This window comes from Carassius carassius, chromosome 10 (genome assembly GCF_963082965.1).
Source record: "Carassius carassius chromosome 10, fCarCar2.1, whole genome shotgun sequence".
In the NCBI taxonomy this organism is placed as follows: domain Eukaryota; kingdom Metazoa; phylum Chordata; class Actinopteri; order Cypriniformes; family Cyprinidae; genus Carassius; species Carassius carassius.
This window is the reverse complement of record NC_081764.1, coordinates 24,097,352-24,119,492: the sequence shown is the minus strand read 5'-3', so window position 1 is coordinate 24,119,492 and position 22,141 is coordinate 24,097,352. Positions and strand designations below refer to the sequence as shown.

At 37.4% G+C, this 22,141-nt stretch overlaps 1 protein-coding gene across 3 annotated transcripts; it reads left to right on the top strand.

Annotated features, from left to right (window-relative positions):
* The first annotated feature begins 7,696 nt into the window (after positions 1-7,696).
* Positions 7,697-21,775, top strand: rae1 (ribonucleic acid export 1). Of its 3 annotated transcripts, XM_059560565.1 has the most exons (13): positions 7,697-7,829; positions 8,193-8,298; positions 8,375-8,479; positions 8,690-8,782; positions 14,945-15,031; positions 15,151-15,237; positions 15,470-15,541; positions 15,726-15,833; positions 17,547-17,653; positions 19,135-19,210; positions 19,360-19,554; positions 19,946-20,031; positions 21,518-21,775. In XM_059560565.1, coding segments are annotated over exons 2-13 (1,107 nt in total). In that variant the 5' UTR covers positions 7,697-7,829; positions 8,193-8,208; the 3' UTR covers positions 21,519-21,775. The 3 variants fall into 3 exon arrangements, with proteins under 3 accessions (XP_059416548.1, XP_059416546.1, XP_059416547.1); XM_059560563.1 differs by lacking the exon at positions 21,518-21,775 and having other exon boundaries at positions 19,946-20,035; XM_059560564.1 differs by lacking the exons at positions 7,697-7,829; positions 21,518-21,775 and adding an exon at positions 7,865-7,977 and having other exon boundaries at positions 19,946-20,035.
* The last annotated feature ends 366 nt before the right edge of the window (positions 21,776-22,141 follow it).

The window sequence follows — 22,141 nt, the reverse complement described above, 5'->3', positions numbered from 1 at the left end:
ATGTTCTCACTGTGATAGCTAACGGCTAAAGTTCTGCACTCGGGAGTAGAAATTTTCTCTAGGTCACCCTCGTGTCCAACCCTCGCCGTAATGCTTCTGTGGATGCTTGGTGATGTGTGTGGCCTGGACTATGAGGACAGTGCAGCGCTGGAGTTTTATTTCCACTTCGCTCAATAAATCCCAGATTTGCTTTTAACAAACAATGTTTTGCCCACCGCAGCTTCGAACTAAGAGGACGTTCTGGCTGACACATGCAGTTCTAGCTCTCAGAGCAGACAGGAGAGGCGCACCTCCCCTTCTTACAGTGAGCTGTTGGATGTGGTTACCCACGCGGTGGATAAACTGGGGTTGGATTGGGAAGTGGACGCGGCCCAGGCCCAATCCCTATCTGTGCCAGAAGTCATTGCATTTGGAAACAAAGATGAAGTTTTCAAGGTGAATGCATACCTTGACTCTCGGGGTCAAACAACTAAAAATCAAGTCAGGAATCTTGGTGTGATTCTGGAGACAGACCTTAGTTTCAGTAGTCATGTCAAAGCAGTAACTAAATCAGCATACTATCATTTAAAAAACATTGCAAGAATTAGATGTTTTGTTTCCAGCCAAGACTTGGAGAAACTTGTTCATGCCTTTATCATCAGCAGGGTGGACTATTGTAATGGGCTCCTCACAGGCCTTCCCAAAAAGACAATTAGACAGCTGCATCTCATCCAGAACGCTGCTGCCAGGATTCTGACTAGAACCAGAAAATCTGAGTATATCACACCAGTCCTCAGGTCCTTACACTGGCTTCCAGTTACATTTAGGATTGATTTTAAAGTACTTTTACTCATCTATGAATCATTAAATGACCTAGGACCGAAATATATTGCAGATATGCTCACTGAATATAAGCCTAACAGACCACTCAGATCACTAGGATTGAGTCAGTTAGAAATACCAAGGGTTCACACAAAACAAGGGGAGTCCGCCTTTAGTTACTATGCCGCCCGAAGTTGGAATCAGCTTCCAGAAGAGATCAGATGTGCTAAGTCAAGTCAAGTCACCTTTATTTATATAGCGCTTTAAACAAAATACATTGCGTCAAAGCAACTGAACAACATTCATTAGGAAAACAGTGTGTCATTAATGCAAATGACAGTTAAAGGCAGTTCATCATTGAATTCAGTGATGTCATCTATGTTCAGTTAAAATAGTGTCTGTGCATTTATTTGCAATCAAGTCAACGATATCGCTGTAGATGAAGTGACCCCAGCTAAGCAAGCCAGAGGCAACAGCGGCAAGGAACCGAAACTCCATCGGTGACAGAATGGAGAAAAAAACCTTGGGAGAAACCAGGCTCAGTTGGGGGGTCAGTTCTCCCCTGACCAGACAAAACCAGCAGTTCAATTCCAGGCTGCAGCAAAGTCAGATTGTGCAGAAGAATCATCTGTTTCCTGTGGTCTCGTCCTGGTGGTCATCTGAGACAAGGTCTTTACAGGTGATCTGTATCTGGGGCTCTAGTTGTCCTGGTCTCTGGTGTCTTTCAGGGTGTTATGGGAAGTGATCCTGGTTCCGGTTTATCTAATTAATGCAGCCTAAAAATCCTTTAACAGATTTGGATATTGAAAGCATATTAATATGTTATGTGTAAGCCAGGTTAAAGAGAGGGGTCTTTAATCTAGATTTAATCTGCAAGAGTTTGTCTGCCTCCTGAACAATGTTAGGTAGGTTATTCCAGAGTTTAGGCGCCAAATAGGAAAAGGATCTGCCGCCCGCAGTTGATTTTGATATTCTAGGTATTCTCAAATTGCCTGAGTTTTGAGAACGTAGCGGACATAGAGGATTATAATGTAAAAGAAGCTCACTCAAATATTGAGGTGCTAAACCATTCAGGGCTTTATAAGTAATAAGCAATATTTTAACATCTATACAATGTTTGATAGGGAGCCAGTGCAGTGTTGAAAGGACTGGGCTAATATGGTCATACTTCCTGGTTCTAGTAAGAACTCTTGCTGCATTTTGAACTAGCTGTAGTTTGTTTAATAAGCTTTTTGTTTACTAAGGATTTTTTTCTCCAGAATCTTTATCTTACTATCATTCTCTGTTTTTTAAAGTGATAAAATATAACTTAATTCACACCATATTTCTGATATTATCGATCAATCTTATCAGATTAATTTTGATCGTTCACTTTTATTTTATATCCTTGAGTGCAGTACACCTGCAAAGCGGTTGTCATTAGCGTTTTCATTCGAACCTATCGCTGTTTTCTTTTCTCCTCTCCTCTCTCTCGCTCCAGTTTTTCACAAGTTCATCAAACAACTGCAGTAAGAATATTTCATCAAGCACGGTGAGTAATGGCTTCTCCTGCTATTGTTATTTGCACCTCTTGCCACATGTACAGTTTATCTATCTCTGTCACAGATGAGGGATTCACATGTGATAAATGCAGGGAAATAGATAGGCTGACAGAGAAGAATTAGAGACAGGCATCCAAACTTTAATTGAGGACAGTAAGAATGTTAGGGCTCTAGATACGGCTTTGGATGCATCTAGCTCAGGGATTCCTGTACATTGTTCGGTTCCGGCAACAGAGCCCCTGCAGCAGGGCAACTGGGTGACAGTGAGGCAGCGTAGTCATGGGTCAAAACACCGCTCTTCTGTTCTGATCAAAACATTAAACAGGTTCTCCCCACTCAGTGATGCACCCACTGAGGAACCTGATGAAAGTGCTCTAGTTATTGGTGATTCTATTGTACAGAACGTGAATATAGAGACACCAGCCACCATAGTCAAATGTTTACCGGGAGCTAGAGCACCTGACATCTTGGCAAATTTAAAAGTGCTGGCTAATGCTAAACGTAAACGCTTTATATGTTACCCTTGGGAGATATCATCAGGAAACATGGTGTTAGCTTTCACTGTTTTGCTGATGATACTCAGCTCTATATTTCTTCGCGGCCTGGTGAAACACACCAATTAGAAAAACTTATGGAATGCATAGTCGATATAAAAAACTGGATGACGAGTAATTTCTTACTGCTAAATTCTGAAAAAAAGGTGTTAATTATAGGACCTAAAAACTTGTAATAACCTAGAACACTGTCTAAGACTTGATGGTTGCTCTGTCAATTATTCGTCATCAGTTAGGAACCTAGGTGTGCTATTTGATCACAATCTTTCCTTAGAAAGCCACGTTTCTAGCATTTGTAAAACTGCATTTTTCCATCTCAAAAATATATCTAAATTACGGCCTATGCTCTCAATGTCAAATGCAGAAATGTTAATCCATGCATTTATGACCTCAAGATTATTGTAATGCTTTATTGGGTGGTTGTTCTGCACGCTTAGTAAACAAACTACAGCTAGTCCAAAATGCAGCAGCAAGAGTTCTTACTAGAACCAGAAAGTATGACCATATTAGCCCAGTCCTGTCAACACTGCACTGGCTCCCTATCAAACATCGTATAGATTTTAAAATATTGCTTATTACTTATAAAGCCCTGAAAGTTTAAGCACCTCAGTATTTGAATGAGCTCCTTTTACATTATAATCCTCTACGTCCGCTACGTTCTCAAAATTCAGGCAATTTGATAATACCTAGAATATCAAAATCAACTGTGGGCGGCAGATCCTTTTCCTATTTGGCACCTAAACTCTGGAATAACCTACCTAACATTGTTCGGGAGGCAGACACACTCTTGCAGTTTAAATCTAGATTAAAGACCCATCTCTTTAACCTGGCTTACACATAACATACTAATATGCTTTTAATATCCAAATCCGTTAAAGGATTTTTAGGCTGCATTAATTAGGTAAACCGGAACCGGGAACACTTCCCATAACACCCTATGTACTTGCTACATCATTAGAAAAATGGCATCTACGCTAATATTTGTCTGTTTCTCTGTTATTCTGAGGTCACCGTAGCCACCAGATCCAGTCTGTATCCAGATCAGAGGGTCACTGCAGTCGCCCGGATCCAGTACGTATCCAGACCAGATGCTGGATCAGCACCTAGAAAGGACCTCTACATCCCTGAAAGACAGCGAAGACCAGGACAACTAGAGCCCCAGATACAGATCCCCCGTAAAGGCCTTGTCTCAGAGGACCACCAGGACAAGACCACAGGAAACAGATGATTCTTCTGCACAATCTGAATTTACTGCAGCCTGGAACTGAACTACTGGTTTCGTCTGGTCAGAGGAGAACTGGCCCCCCAACTGAGCCTGGTTTCTCCCAAGGTTTTTTTCTCCATTCTGTCACCGATGGAGTTTCGGTTCCTTGCCGCTGTCGCCTCTGGCTTGCTTAGTTGGGGTCACTTCATCTACAGCGATATCGTTGACTTGATTGCAAATAAATGAACAGACACTATTTAACTGAACAGAGATGACATCACTGAATTCAATGATGAACTGCCTTTAACTATCATTTTGCATTATTGACAAACTGTTTTCCTAATGAATGTTGTTCAGTTGCTTTGACCCAATGTATTTTGTTTAAAGCGCTATATAAATAAAGGTGACTTGACTTGACTAAGCGTGCAGAACAACCACCCAATAAAGCATTACAATAATCTTACCTTGAGGTCATAAATTCATGGTTTAACATTTCTGCATTTGACATTGAGAGCATAGGCCTTAATTTAGATATATTTTTGAGATGGAAAAATGCAGTTTTACAAATGCAAGAAACGTGGCTTTCTAAGGAAAGATTGCGATCAAATAGCACACCTAGGTTCCTAACTGATGACGAAGAATTGACAGAGCAGCCATCAAGTCTTAGACAGTGTTCTAGGTTATTACATGCAGAGATTTTAGGTCCTATAATTAACACCTCTGTTTTATAAAAATTTAGAAGTAAGAAATTACTCGTCATCCAGTAATTGGTCCATGGCGGCTCAAGGGTCTGGCAAAGACGGGCCGTTATATGATGGCCCACAAAGCTGCCGCTTTCTCGAGAGCAGTGGGGCCCCATGTGCATCCTGTTGGAATAAATTCTTCTGTAAACATGTTTCAGGATTATATACAGTGAAATGCAGCGACCTTGACACATGCATCTCCTGTGCTTATGGACGCCGCAAGCTTTTTTCAGAAATAAGGATGGTGGCTTACGACTATTATTGGATTTACACCGTTTGAATCTTGCATTTAGGACGAGCAAATTCAAGATGTCGACAGTAAAATCTATTCTGTCTCAGATTCAACCAAATGATTGGTTTTTCACGATTGATCTGAAGGATGCATACTTTCATATTCAGATCATCAAGAGACACAGGAAGTTCCTCAGATTCGCTTTAGAGGGCAAAGCTTATAAATTCCGTGTTCTTCCCTTTAGTTTAACCCTGGCTCCATGGACTTTCACGAAATGCATGGACGCAGTTCTAGCCCCATTGCGGCCCACTGTGACATCACCACAGCATCAAAGTGACCTATGAAAGGGAACATCTCGGTTACGTATGTAACCACGGTTCCCTGAATAGGGAATGAGATGCTGCGGTTCGAGCCATTCCGTACCTTGATAGAGTTTTATTAGTATCATGAAATCTAAGCGAAATAGCACACTGTATGCAGGTATACTATGCTAACGCATGCGTAAGGCAGTGCCAAGCGCTATTTGGCCAAATAGATTGGCGGGATCGCCTCTCAGGCTTCCAAGAAGCTACAGCTCCTATCTCTTTGAATGGGGAAACATCAAATTCTCCAAAACTGTTCATTAATTTTAGGATTATATTTCATATTTGAAATCACCATAGAAATCTGACAACAGCTTCTTCAGTTGGACTTCTAATGGCAGCTGCTGACTTTACCAATTAGTGAGTGGCTCTTTCATTTAGAAGGGGATTCCTGCGATTGAGCGGCCATATTGAGCATTGCATTTTTCCCAGGGGGGCAGGGTTTCATATTTTATTGAAGCATCCCTGGGCGCCGCCATTGGCTAGCGCAGGGATCAGCAACCTTTTCGGCATGACGTGCCATTTTTTATTTTTATGGTTAACCACTGTGCCAACACAGCCCCCCCCCACACACACCCCGATATAATTCTGTATTTAAACGGTACATACACAATTTTTTATTATACGATAAAAAAAACGTTTTTTTAACGTTTAATCAACGTTAATGCACTGCTTTAATAGATCAGAGATCTGAGATCGTGCTGTGCAAAAAGTAGCATTCAGAGTGTTGTCACGCTACTTATTAATCGATACTGAATCGCTACATTATATTTCTCAACAACAAAGGGGCAAAATCGCTTCATTGTCTGCAGAGAGAGACAATTTACCCCCCCCCCCCACTTTCTTTCTCTCAAAATGGCCATATTTCAGAAAATTTTTCATCACTGGATATAGCTTTAGGTCATTTAACATTTCTATGGTAAAACGTATTATTAAAAGTTGACTAATGTTAATTGATTTGCAGCTTCATCTTACCTCACTCTCTTTAACGTTAAACTGACGCTTCACGCTCTGCTTCTGTGAACAGTAAACCCCGCCTACTTTGATCTGATTGGCCATCTCAGTCATTTTGACATTGACGAGTGCTGTTAGACCGAGGCTTTGATCTGAAGCACCTAGTATGTGCAGTGTTTGCACGTGCATCCATGCAAGTTAATTCTCACACTTTAATAGTATTTGTAGCTCCTAACAGGCTGTGTGACTATGAGAAGTTATTACATCAAACTGTACGTCATTATACAGTTTTCCTTATTGCTTGCGTGCCAGCGATTATCCCTCTGCGTGCCACTGTTGGCACGCGTGCCGTAGGTTGCCAACCCCTGGGCTAGCGGATCCCCACCTGCTGTTGCATTCCATTGACTCCCATTCATTTTGGCGTCACTTTGACAGCGAATAACTTTACATCTGAGGCGTTTAAAGACTCCATTTGTCCATTCATTATTTCTAAAGAAACATGAAAATGTATAAAAGGCCCCATTAGCTTGTATCTTATGTTGTGGCCCCCGTAGAAGCACTTTTTGTAAAAATAGGCTAACGATTGCGTCATAACCTGCGTCTCTCTGTCGCACAGAAGAGAAATTATCCGAATGGACAGGAGGAGAAGCTCGCAGGCAATCTTTTACTGTCTATGAGGCTATCGGGGGGACGTGGAGGCATGAAGTCAAGGGGGAAGCCCATAGAGAGTCCATTAAAGCAACGGGACAAAATTATTCAACAACATCCGCAAGATTAGGTGGGTGATTCAGATTTCTCTTGGCACAGCAATTAGAAGACTTACAATTGTCAGACAGGTTGCTCACGTGACATCTACGTCATCAAGCTCAGTTTGAGTCTGGGCAGTACGCTCGACCACCAGGAAGTGCGTGCTTCTAATTGACTTCACTTGTCTCCGTTGAATCCAATGGGGTCGCTGTGTCCATTTCTTTTACTTTGCTATGATTTTTCCCCATTCAAAAATATTCAATTGGTCTTGGGTATTTTTTGACCAAATAAATCTACTATCATGCCAAATCGTCTACAATCAAATCCAGCTAACGGAGTTAGCGACGTACGAAGAAAAGGGCCCCAGGCAGACGTCTCATGTTTCTTGGGCGCAGCCTGTTATTTATTTATTTATTTATTTATTTATTTATTTATATAAATCGTTATCTTTTTTGGACTTTCATTGTAAACATACTTCCCCTGAATATCTCAATATCAGTAATAATATATGTTTTTTTATGTTCTTTGTTCTCGGCAGAAATACTGTAATGTCAAAAAAATAAAAGGAAAGAAAAATAAAAAATTGTGTTTGGAAACTATTTGATGACGTCATCAAAGCACGTCCTCGGCAAGAGCGACGGAAGTGCCTACAGCAGTGCGTGTTTGTGTGTATCGTTTGAAGCGGGAACCGGTTCGTATGGGAATAATCAAATTTTTCTATTGCAGTTAGTGATTTAGTTGATGAAGATATTTTAATAGCTCATTGTATTTAATGTAGAGGCTGCTCGGGCCTATAATCTAATTGCATTTGCCGAAGGCTACTAAAACACGATTTCACGGTTTGTGGTTGTATGTATTGTCGACGTGAAGTAGAATTTAGTATTTCACTTCATAATCTGACAAACAGATTGATTTTGGACACTTAAAGTGTGGTAGCGGTTTGTTAATATTTACATTAAATCCATTTGGAACAATGTAGGTATTGTAGTTGTCACGTGTTAATATCGTTTTGAATATAATGTTGATATGATCTGATTAATTCTTGTTTGATCAGCTCTTAACAGACTGAAATGAGTTTATTCGGGACGAACACGGGCTTTGGGTCCGGGGGAACAGGTGTATTTGGCAACACCACCACAGACAGTCATAATCCAATGAAGGTATATACAGAAATATAATATACCTGCAAATAAGCTTCTGTTCATGTTAATTCATTTGAGGCGTCGTTGATAACAGGATGTTGAAGTTACATCTCCACCCGATGACAGCATAAGCTGCTTGGCATTCAGTCCTCCTACAATGCCTGGAAACTTTCTCATCGGAGGCTCGTGGGCCAATGACGTAAGCCGTTGACATCGCCATTTCTCTTATTCATAATCTCTTACCCTAAAAAAATCTTCTAGTTTCTATATTTGTACAACTTTGACTGTAACTTAGAAATATGTTATTGCATCTCATTTATAGTTGATTTAAATATATCTTACAGATGTGTTAAAAGAACCTTTCTTTCAGTTTGTAACTGATATATTGGCATGTATTGCATATACATAGGTGCGTTGCTGGGAGGTTCAAGATAATGGTCAGACTGTCCCTAAAGCCCAGCAGATGCACACAGGCCCAGTGCTGGATGTGTGCTGGAGTGATGTAAGATCTTTCACACATTATTAATATTAGTGGCCTATTTAAAGACTTCAGCCATTTACAGATGCATCTCAAAAAAGTAGAATAACACGGAAAAGGTCTTTATTTTTTGTAATAAAAAAAAGCAAACTTTCTTATATTCTAGACTCAAATATTTCAAGATGTTTTTTCTTTATTCTGATGGTTATGACTGAAAAATTCAGTATCTCAAAAAATTTGAATATTCCATTTTGAGCTCGATTAGTTTTAGTAATTGAGTATAAATACTGGGTACCTCTTGGGCTAGTTTAGAACATGCAATCTCAATTATGAGAAAGACTACTGACTTGACAGTTGTCCAGAAGACAATCATCAACACCCTTCACAAGGAGGGTAAGCCACAGAAGGTCATTGCTAAAAGGGCTGGCTCTTCACAGAGTGCTGTATCAAAATATATTCATAGAAAGTTGACTGAAAAAAAAAAAAGTGTGGTAGGAAACCGTGGTAGGAAACAGGGATGACCACAGCTGCGGGAAGATTGTCAGGAAAAAAAAAAACGTCAGAAGCGTTACCCCTCACCTGGGGTAAGGAGAAAAAGAACTGGACTGTTGCTCAGTGGTCCACAGTCCTCTTTTCAGATGAAACTAAAATTTAACATTTAATTTGGAAATCAAGATCTGGAGTCTGGAGGAAGACTGGAGAGGCGCAGAATCCAAGCTGCGTGAAGTCCAGTGTGAAGTTTCTGAAGTCAGAGATGATTTGGGTGCCGTGACGTCTGCTGGTGTTGGTCCATTGAGTTTTATCAAGTCCAAAGTCAGTGCAGCCATCTACCAGGAGATTTTGTAGCACTTTATGCTTCCATCTGCTGACAAGCTTTATGGAGATGCTGATTTAATTTTGCAGCAGAACTTTAGCAGCTGCCCACTGTGTCAAAACGACTTCCAAGTGGTTTGCTGACCAAGATATTACTGTGCTTGATTGGCCAGCCAACTCGCATGACCTGAACCTCACAGAGAATCTATGAGGTATTGTGAAGAGGATAAGTAACATCTGACAAACAGTAAGGAGGAGCTGAAGGCCACTATCAAAGTAACCTGGGCTTCAGTAACACCTCAGCAGTGCCACAGGCTGATCGCCTCCATGCCACGCCGCACTGAAGCAGTAATTTGTGCAAAAGGAGCCCCAACCAAGTATTGAGTGCATAATTAAACCTGCTTTGGCGATCTTGAACATATGTGTTTTGTAAATCTTTTTTTTGATTGATCTTTGACAAAATATTATAATTTTTTGAGATACTGAATTTAAAATTTACCTATGCTGCAAGTCATAACTATCAGAATTAAAAAACAAAACAAAAAAACTTTCAATATTTCAGTTTGGGTGAAATGAATCTAGAATACAAGAAAGTTTGCTTGTTTGAATTAAATTACAAAAAATAAAGCACTTTTCCATGATATTCTAATTTTTTACACATGTAGTCATTTTGCAGACACTTATATCCAAAGCGACTTACAAATGAGGACATGGAAGCAATCAAAATCAACAAAAGAGCAATGCTATAACAAGTCTCTGTTAGCTTAATACAGTACACGTAGGTTTTTTTAAATAATATAATAAATAAAAAGAAAACCGATAGAATAGAAAAGAATAGAGCAAGCTAGTGTTAGAGGTATTTTTGCTTTTGCTAATTGTATAATAAATGAAAAGAAAACCGATAGAATACAAAAAGATTAGAACACTAGTGTTAGTTGTTTTTTTTTTTAAGAAAACAAGCAGCAAATGAAGTCTATAAGGGTCAAGTTGGTTTTTATTTTTTTATTTATTTATTTATTTTTTTTAGAAAATAATTAGAATAGAGAGTGCTAGAGTTAGAGGGTCAAATAAAGATGGAAGAGATGTGTTTTTAGTTGATTCTTGAAGATGGCTAAGTACTCCGCTCAGATTGAGTTGGGCAGGTCATTCCACCAGGAATTCAAGCCAACCACCATTCTTCAACAAAATGTCTATTTTAATGAAAATATATGTATGCCTATCTGTATTTGTGTCACTGGACACAATTTAGTAAAATCTCAAAACCCAGGGTTTGGCATTACATTTGCACAGAGTAAAAGCATCTACCGCCTCTGATGCTAGGTTGTTATGCCTGTTTATGCTGGTTTATTGCTGTTAGAATTTACCACTAAAGATCTAAGAGGTCCGGTTTCTATACTTCCTTTCCAGTGGAGGTCTGGATCATTTTAATTTTTTTGGAATAGTTATACATTTCTGTTTGGGCAGCAATAGTATTTTGTAAAAGAAAAGAAAATCCTAAAGTCAAAATGGTCATCAAAGATGAGGATATTGGGCCTCAAGTGCAAAAACAGTGGTGTCTGAGGCTACGTCCACACGAAGCTGGAGCTTACCCCGATCCAATCTTTTTTTCCCTTGTTCTAAAAAAAAAAAAATCCCATCCACACGGTGTCGTATCAAGAAATATCTGCACAAAACCAGTGAAACGGACTGAAAAAGATGTAGTTTACATGCCAGATCAGTATGTGGCGCTGTAATTTTGCCAAAGAGATGCACTAAAAATGAAGAAGAAGCCTTGGAGCATGTGCATAAACCTTGCACGCTGTATACCAACCATTGTTGTCGTTGCTCTTACGGGATGTAGCGGTGTCTGACTAGTGTCGACGTGGGGTGATGACATCATAATTTCAGAAATTGTATGGATGGTCCTACACGAAAACGCAAAGACGGCGTTTTCAGACTCTGGGACCTGGTTTAAAAAAATAGCAGTTTCACCTTCTGAAAACACTGGATCCGTGTGGACGCAATGCCTATCTGATAAAAATAATTGTTCATATTCACAGAAACTAGTCTCCGTGTAGATGGGGCCTGAGAATTCTTCTACCAAAAAAATAAAAAAATCTTTAGTTGAGCCCAATTGGATATGAATACAAAAATGTTGTTTTATCAGGTTATTAATATTTCTACATTTAGATACCTATGGCAGAAGGCCATTTGACTGAGAAAAGCTACTGGATGGGGTTTCATTGTTTTCCCTCTTGAAGTCTGGACTGTTTTTATTTTTTGCTTAAAATAAGTATCCACTAAAATCAATAATTAAAACACCTTAATCGTGAGTTAAGTAATTTCACATTTTTAGTTGTCTTTCCTTGCCATCTACAAATAATTTTAACATTTGTTTATTTTTATGAAAAGCTATTTTATAACATGCTGCTAAATAATGCTAAATGTAGATGGAAACAAAAGTCTTGGATTATTTGATAGGTCAGTGTCTTATGTGTGACGGACAAACGTGATTGTTTTTGCTCCATTCTCTTTCTGCAGTGTTTTAGCAAAAGTATTAAACCATTTTGCTACTCTCTGTGTTTCTGACTGTTGTTAAAATAATTGCATCATCTGTAGTAGGGGTGTAAGAAAATATAGATAAACGTGAGTTTATACTTTATCGCAATACTTTATTTAGCGATACTGTATAGATTCTCAAAAACGTAATATCGATATAAAAAAAATAATAATCATGGCAGTTTATGTAAGTAATGTTAGCATTAATGTATTTCGCTTCTAGTAATTGAGGGTGAAAGATTTGTCCAAGTTTATGTTTTGGTGTACAAAGTTGAAGTGTGCCGTCATTTGGGCTTTTGTGGTAACGTCCAATGTGGGACTGTGGCGCTGCCTCGGTTTCGCTGCTTGCTGCAACCAGTGTGGAGAGACTCGTGCGGGGTGCAGCCATAGGCGGGAGGGTCATCCCGCGGCTGCAGCTTTTTCATTTTGGGGGTGTTTTGTGCAGTTGGTGCAGTGCTCACGTCGCATTTTTCGACGGCAGTAAAGTTAGTTTGAGGTTTAACATTCATTAGACATTCATTTTTTTTTTTTGCCAATTAAGCTCTTTGTGGCTGTTATGTTTTGAGCCCAAACTAACTCAATCATAATATAGAATATAAATGTTATTGCACAAAGTTCCATTTTTTGAATTACCATTTTATGTGTTTTATAATAATTTTACAACTTTTAATGTATGCAATAATACAACCCGAATTCCGGAAAAGTTGGGACGTTTTTTAAATTTTAATAAAATGAAAACTAAAGGAATTTCAAATCACATGAGCCAATATTTTATTCACAATAGAACATAGATAACGTAGCAAATGTTTAAACTGAGAAATGTTACACTTTTATCCACTTAATTAGCTCATTTAAAATTTAATGCCTGCTACAGGTCTCAAAAAAGTTGGCACGGGGGCAACAAATGGCTAAAAAAGCAAGCAGTTTTGAAAAGATTCAGCTGGGAGAACATCTAGTGATTAATTAAGTTAATTGATATCACGTCTGTAACATGATTAGCTATAAAAGCTTTGTCTTAGAGAAGCAGAGTCTCTCAGAAGTAAAGATGGGCAGAGGCTCTCCAATCTGTGAAAGACTGCGTAAAAAAATTGTGGAAAACTTTAAAAACAATGTTCCTCAACGTCAAATTGCAAAGGCTTTGCAAATCTCATGATCTACAGTGCATAACATCATCAAAAGATTCAGAGAAACTGGAGAAATCTCTGTGCGTAAGGGACAAGGCCGGAGACCTTTATTGGATGCCCGTGGTCTTCGGGCTCTCAGACGACACTGCATCACTCATCGGCATGATTGTGTCAATGACATTACTAAATGGGCCCAGGAATACTTTCAGAAACCACTGTCGGTAAACACAATCCGCCGTGCCATCAGCAGATGCCAACTAAAGGGAAGGCCTTGTTTATTTCAACAGGACAATGCAAAACCACATACTGCAGCTATAAAAACAGCATGGCTTCGTCGTAGAAGAGTCCGGGTGCTAACCTGGCCTGCCTGCAGTCCAGATCTTTCACCTATAGAGAACATTTGGCGCATCATTAAACGAAAAATACGTCAAAGACGACCACGAACTCTTCAGCAGCTGGAAATCTATATAAGGCAAGAATGGGACCAAATTCCAACAGCAGAACTCCAGCAACTCATAGCCTCAATGCCCAGACGTCTTCAAACTATTTTGAAAAGAAAAGGAGATGCTACACCATGGTAAACATGCCCCGTCCCAACTATTTTGAGACCTGTAGCAGAAATCAAAATTGAAATGAGCTCATTTTGTGCATAAAATTGTAAGCTTTCTCAGTTTAAACATTTGCTATGTTATCTATGTTCTATTGTGAATAAAATATTGGCTCATGTGATTTGAAAGTCTTTTAGTTTTCATTTTATTAAAATGTAAAAAACGTCCCAACTTTTCTGGAATTCGGGTTGTATAAATCCATTAAACGACAACATCATTTGATCTAAAGGTATCAAACCAACTGTAACATATACAGAATATTATTCAGTATAATGCACAAGGCTTAGTTTTTCAGATTATGCCTTTGTTTTTATATTGTTTTATTTTATTAAAGGATCCAAGCACTTTAATTTATCACCCGTACTGCACAAAAAGTGGTTCAGTAACGTTGAATGTTACAGGGACTGATTATTGCAAATGCATATCCCATGGTGTTCTGGTTAAACAATTTTTATTTATTTATTGGGAAGGTTTGCATATGGTGGTGTTCTTAATGGCAGCTTTCCTTACAATATGTACTATTCTTAAAATAATATCCCAATATATCACCTTGCTTACAGTATCGCAGTGTATCACAATATATTGTATTGCAACCCCTGTATCATGATCTGTATCGTATTGCCAGATTCTTGGCAATATACAGCCCTAATCTGTAGCTCTTGTAGTGCTTGGAGGGCTCGAAGTGTGTTTGGCTGTAGATACAAATATTAGTGTATATAGCCCAAAAGGTCATTACAATAAACACCACTGAGAGTTTTTTGTTTTGCTGTTCTGCTCACTTTAAACAGTAAAATGGTGTTATCATTGTCATTATGTCTCACGGTCCAGTTGGAACCGAGCTGGTCTGCTGTTTGAGGTCCCCTGCTCTACACTGTTGCTGAAAAACTGAGATACATGAGCACAGTTGTAACAGGGTTGTGATTTTATAAATCAAATATATATTTCTTTTTTGCATGGTTGCAAGTAGGTATTCCGATCAGAATTGTTGTTCTACACCAATAGAAGTAGAAACAAATATCCCTATGTTCTATATTCTTTTTGAATGGCTACTACTTCCTGAAATGAGGCATCTTCTTACCTGATTTTGCTTATTTTGTTAACAGGATGGCAGTAAAGTCTTTACAGCCTCCTGTGACAAAACTGCCAAGATGTGGGATCTGAACAGCAATCAGACCATTCAGATAGCACAAGTAAGTTGTTAATTCGTATTCCTAATATATTCTTATGCTGAGCTCATACTTTATATGTATTTTAGTAGTGTTGGTTTACAGTATAATTAACAGGTCCTACAATCTTTTCTGTTGACCAGCATGAAGGCCCAATCAGGACAATTCACTGGATTAAAGCTCCAAACTACAGCTGTGTTATGACTGGGAGCTGGGACAAGACACTGAAGGTGCTGGGACCCATCTTCACAATCTTTAGGGCTGCACAGTTGAACCAAGTCAAAATCGTGATATGGGCTAGTTTTTATTAAAATGTTTATTAGTGTTAAACAATTATTATGTCACAGTTCAGCGTGCAGTGTTTGATAAAATAATTACAAAATATTTAAAATATTGACTAAATATTGCAGCCTTGGTCTAGAATAGATTAACAGCTGTTTCTCTGCCTCTCATTTTGGACAGTTTTGGGATACACGTTCCCCAAATCCCATGATGTCTCTGCAGATGCCAGAGAGGTGTTACTGTGCAGATGTGGTAAAGGAGTGTGATTTGATTTGAATTTGTTGTAGTATCAGTTTGGACAGCTCTTGTCTGAAATTTTCATGTGGGTGTTGATTGTATGTTTGTACATTAGTAAAGTGAGCATCTGAGTCCTAACATTGTCTTTTTCTGAGATTATATTCTGAAAGCTTTTTATGGAAGTCTTGTTCTTTTATAGGTATATCCTATGGCTGTTGTAGCCACTGCAGAACGTGGTCTCATTGTTTACCAGTTGGAAAATCAGCCTTCAGAGTTTCGACGAATAGAGTCACCTCTGAAGCATCAGGTCAGTGTTGGTTTATTTTCCAAATACTAATTTTTGAAGTAATTGAATGGCAATTTAAAGACTTGAAGGAGTTGTTTACTTCTAGAATAAAAATTCTGTCGCTTTTACACACCCTCCACTTGTTCCAAACCTGCATGAGTTTCTTTCTTCTGTTGAACACAAAAGAAGATATTTAGAAAAATGTTGGTATCTGAACAGTTGATAAGCACCATTGACTTCCATCGTACTTTTTTTTCCTTCTGTGGAAGTCAATGGTGCTTATCAACTGTTTGGATACCAACACTTTTCAAAATGTCGTCTTTTGTGTTCAACAGAAAAAGAAACTCATACAGGTTTGGAAAAAGTAGAGGGAGAGTAAATGACGGCAAAATTTTCATTCTGGAAGTGATTTAATCCTTTAATAAACTGGCTTAGGAGGATGAAAAATATTGGGTTTGAATTAGCATTTGACATAAAATATGGCATTACTGCGTTTTATTGTAGAAAACGAATTAGAAGAATAATGTTACCTTTTATTTGTGTTGTCACAATATTTATGTAGTTACACTTTACAAGGTAATTTGCTAACATTAGTTAATAACATGATAATGAAAAATACTTATGTAGCATTTTTTAATCATAGTTGATCTCCATTCCAATATTTACTTATACATTATTAAAATCAAAAGTTTTACCTGTGATTGATATTTAATGGACCTGGACTAACATGGACTAACAATGAACAGCTGCAATTTTATTAACACAACAAATGTGGTGTTAATGTTACTTCATTCCTTAAATGTAGTTAAGAAATTGAAAACTTTAGATACAATGTAAACTGTAAAGACAATTTATTTATTGGGTCATAAGCCAGTTTGTTAGTTATTCCAAATCCATTATAGTGTACAAAACAGTTGTTGCAAAATGGCAGCTGAGTTTGTATGTAACGAGAGAGCCAGTCCGCGATACCAGTATGAATTTAAATAATTTTACACGTAATATTGAATTGAGTTTTCATATTTTATTAGCTAACCAAACACAAAGCTTCCATCAAGAAAAGCAGTTCTTAGCAAGAGTATAGTGCCGACTTCAGTTACCCGGGTGACCCTCTGTGATCAGCTTTTACTGGTTGTTATCGAGGGATGTTGTGACTGACAAATCAGAATCAAGTATTCCACATAGCCATGTAATAATTATTTTTGTTAGTTTAAGCCCAATTCAAATAGAAGAACTTGCTATGTATCGGACATTGTGCAAATGCACAAAACATTAAATCCTGAAAGAGATATTTTCTTTTAAGACACTTTTTGTAGTCAAACTTGATCTCATTTCATTATTGGCAAGCCAGAAATTATTTAAGCAAAGGCAAATTTAAAATTAATATTTTTGGTTTGGTCTGTTATACACTACTTAAATTACTATTAATAAAATTTTTATCATTGTGAATTGATTATTAGGCAGCACAAACTCACTCATGAAAAAAATATCAATTTTAAATAGTGTTGTATGAATTGGCAGGAATTAAGTGATTTTCTCATTGGAAATGTTGATTATTACTCACCCTCACTGAACCTTTAGTTCGCTAAGATCGCCATAGTTTCCCCTGTGTAAGTTCTCAACCCTGTTTTTTGTGTTGATTCGTAGCCCATTTTCACCATTATTTTAATGTTCTTTTCTGCTGATATTGTTGTTAACCATTAAGGTGTATTTTAACTTGTGCATTTTGTTTAACAGCACCGCTGTGTGGCTATCTTTAAGGACAAGCAGAGTAAACCTACTGGTTTTGCACTGGGCAGTATCGAGGGACGAGTTGCCATTCATTACATAAATCCACCTAACCCGTGAGTCTGTATCTGATCTCTTTTCCAATCCGCAAATAATTCATTGCTGGTTTAAAAAAAAAGATAACAGCTAACACAGTACACTAAAAAAAAGGTTTAACTTAAAACATTTCCACGCCAATTAGTTTAGGTCTGTACAGTGAGACTAAAACAAGTTCAAACTAAAAATGTTATGTTGAACCAACTAAAGTTGTGTTAGGTTACAACTAAGAATAGCATGTTAAAAACATTCACATTCAGTTAAGAGAAATTCTCTGAAAAAAGTACATAATAAAAGAAAAAAAAACTCATCCAGGTAACAACCCAGTATTAAAAATTAAGCGTAAACTTTTGATTGTGGTCATTTTTATAAATTCTGATTTTTAAATTATTTTTTCTTGTGGACTATATGTAAATGTCTTTTATGTAAAATATCTTAAGTCAGTACTAGATTAAAAAAAAAGCATTTTGTATTACCCCTCGTATTTTGGTAAAATAAAAATGTATGTCTCCTGTATAGTCCTCCTGTAGCGAATCGATTAATTTTTGTGAGAAAAATAACCAAAAGGTAATCAATTAAATCTAGCTTGTGCTCACTGTTGTACAAGGAAGCAGTTCCGGGCGGGTGACGTATGAGGTAGGCTTTGCGCATGAGCTGCTTAGGAGTGACGAACACAGAAGTGCAAGGGATAGATCAAAACAAAACAATGGTCGCTAATTAGAAGTACAAAACAAGGATTTGTAAAGAAGAATGTTGGAGGATTTCGATTTAAGTTAAGAGGAGACTGGTTTTCCTTTGCTAAAGTAAGGAAACTTTGCTTCCTTTGCTCCTGTTAACAAACATTTGTTTTCACGAGATACACCAGCACATGGGCAACACAGACCTCATACATCTTCCTGGAGCTGCTTCCGTGTACAACTGTTGGCGCAAGCTACATTAAAGTGAATATTACATTTTGAAAATGGATATTTTTCTTTAAGAAAATGTTCTTACAAAATAGCATCGATTCGCTACAGGAAGTCTACAGGAGGCTCACCCCCCGGAGCCGTGTGAGACACATTTTTTATTTTTATGAATGGGTGCTTTTTATTTAACTTCTTTTGGACTGATGCAATGAAACACCCACTGAGAGCCACTAAACAGCTTGAAAGATCAAAGACCATTTTTAATACAACTCCGACTGGATTCGTCTGAAAGAAAAAAGTCATATACATCTAATCTACTAATCCTTTAATGTTAGTGTCAGTTCCATAACTAAACTAAATGATTTTTACTACTATAAAAATTTAAAAGATGGTGGTGGGCAAGTGGCTTAACACCAGTATCACCAACCATCACAGCAACCCTAATGTAGTCCCTACAAAAAATTGTTAAATTTTGCAAATTTAAGCACATCATGAGCATTATGAAGTGAAGTTGTGACACAAATGTTTCAATTAACTTGAACAAGCAGCATTTATTTTTGTGTAATATTGAATAGATTTGTTATCTTTTAACACAGAGCCAAGGACAATTTCACCTTTAAGTGCCATAGGTCCAATGGAACCAATACTGCCACACCCCAAGATATTTATGCTGTGAGTGTTCTAGGTTTTGTGTATTTTTGAAATGCAGTGGATTGCATGGGCATTTAGTCTAGTCTGAGGTCATGAAAGACAGTATTCAGTAAATAGTACTTGTATAATAAACAGAAACTGTGGACTTGCTGTTTGTTTCTCTGTCGTAGGTGAATGCTATCTCCTTTCACCCTGTCCATGGCACTCTGGCGACAGTAGGATCTGATGGGCGCTTCAGTTTCTGGGATAAAGATGCCCGCACTAAACTGAAGACCTCTGAACAATTGGATCAACCAATAACAGCTTGTTGCTTCAATAACAATGGGAACATATTTGCCTATGCTTCCAGCTATGACTGGTCTAAGGTACAATCTCAATAAATATGTTACATTTGAATGTCATTGTTAACAAGAATGCATTCTTGTGTTTAAAAAATAGGAAGACAGAGTGAAGCGAAATTAAACAGAATCCAGGGGTCTTGAACCGTTTTGGTTGAAGTTGAACTTGGCACACTGTCATTGATTGTCAATGTTTTTATCTTTCAACTGGGGAAAAAAAATCAGAAAGTAAATCATTCAATGAATTTTTTACAGCCATTTTAAAAGGTTTATTTTTTGCCTGCATGATCTGGTATAATGCTGGTTACTAGGAACTGACTGAAGGTTTAATCTTTTCATCCTTTTTTTTTTTTTTTTTTTTGAACTAACAATCAGTGTCATCTCTGCTCACTTTTATTACTTCTGCTTTGTGTCACAGGGACATGAATATTACAATCCCCAGAAAAAGAATTACATCTTCTTGAGGAATGCGGCTGAGGAACTGAAGCCTCGGAACAAGAAATGGTGAGAGCAGGATATCCATTACAATGGAAAAGGTGTCTTTCCCCGGGCAGGGGCAGATGTGCTGCCTGACTTGCACTGACTTTCCTTTCTTTGCAGTTGTGATTCTTTTGGAGTCCTTCTTTGGTATCTCATGATGCATTAATAAGTTGCTCTTAGCTCACAGGGATGAATTCTGAATAAACATATCTCTTTTTTTTTTTTTTTTAATGGTATATAGAAATGAGGTTGTACTTCAGTTTGATTTTTCAGTGTCCAGGATTGGAGTGGATTGACCACTGATTGACTATAATGGTGAACTATTTATTTCTATTATTAATATTGGAAAGCAGTTGTATAAATCAAAGCCATATTATGAAAAGTCACCCTTCTAAAAGTAACTTTGCGATGAATTAATATTTAGTTTTGCAGTGCTTTAGTAATATACACTTCAATTCTTGAAATGTTTAGGGCTTGATGTAGAATCATTGTGTGCTCAAAATAGGCTTTGGAACTACATACAACATTTCCCATACAAATATCGGGAAAATAAGTTTAAAAATAACTCGCCACACTCTTAACTGTGTATTGACTCTCTAACTGGAAGCTAATAGGTGACTCCTTTAGTCATGAATTGAAGAGAATGATTCAGTACTCAATTTTTAATTTAACGCTCCACCTTTTGAAAAGAGTCTCAAATCTGATTAAACATTTACATTTTATGTAAATAATTGAAAAGACATGACATAAGCTGTGAATGGAAAGATTTCTAAAGCATAAATTGCTTTTCTACTGGTATTCTACAGGGAAGCATGCTTGTAATGATTTTGGTTTTCTTGGATGAACATTTTGAAAATTAAGATTTGAAAATTAATTTACAAAAAAGTTTTTGGCTTGATTTTACCATTAGATCGGCAAGACAGCCAGTTATTTGATAGACACTTCCATACATATTTGGGAGTCAGACCATAGGTCTTTAGAAACATCTGCTGTTTGCTGCAGTAGCAAATGCAGCTCTGCGCAGTGCAGTTATACAGAATATAAGCTAAAATACTGCTGAATTTTCATTATTTAAAGTCTGGTGCAAAGGAAACAGTATTAGTTTTAGAATATAGTATGTTGGATGTTTTATTTTTTTTATTGAAATATTTTACTAATACGAGATGAAAGGGCTGATTTAAGAAAATTACAATCTGTGCCTGCATTTCTTTTCTTGTACTGATAAATTGATTAGTATCAGGTGTTTGATTGTGTGCATGGATATTATATGCAGATGAAGATCTATGATAATTTTGGTCACATCTGTTTTTTAGATAAATCTCTGAATACAAGAGAATGACCTGTAAAACTTAAAAACTGTTGGAATAGGCCTGTCACAGAATACACATGTAATTAATGTTAAGAATTATGCTTCTTTTGGCCATATGTGATCTTTCGTTCATGGGGAAAACAAAACCAAAAATAAATCAGAATGCTGTATTGACTGACGCCTGCCCCTCCTTGTCTTTAGATTTGTCAAGCTTCGCATCACATCTCGGAAGACCTGCGTTTGTTTGTAAATATGGGAGAGAGACCTCAATTTGGCTAAAACCTGGACCAGTGGCATGGCAATTGCATAATTTTTACCTTTTTTCTTCATAAAGTTCATTGTTACTTGCAACTCTTATTTCTTGATATTGTCTTGCAAAGGAAATGCATTTACACCTTTACATTTTTCTTCTTGGTGTATACTCAGATTGTGTAACCAATAATAAATCTGTCTCAAGCATTCTCTGCATTTTGACATTGCGGTTGTCTCATTGGCTTGTGTGTGTTTATAGGTGTAGGAGTGTATTTGTGTAATATATATATACACACATTGTTCCGTAAAACTACTATCATTGATGAAGCATTGAATAAAGTCAAAAAGTGAAATTGATGAAAAACCTTGAATATTTTTGTATATTTTGTATTGAAGCAGTTCTAAAACTTTTGTCAGTCATGTCAAGTAGTGCGAAAAAGATGCAGAGACAAAAAAAGGTAATTTAACCTTTTTATGACATCGCAAAATTCAGGTTATAAAATGTCTACCAAAAAAAAAAACTAAATGTAAATATAACAGTCATAAGGTATTTTTTTTTAAATACTGGAAAGC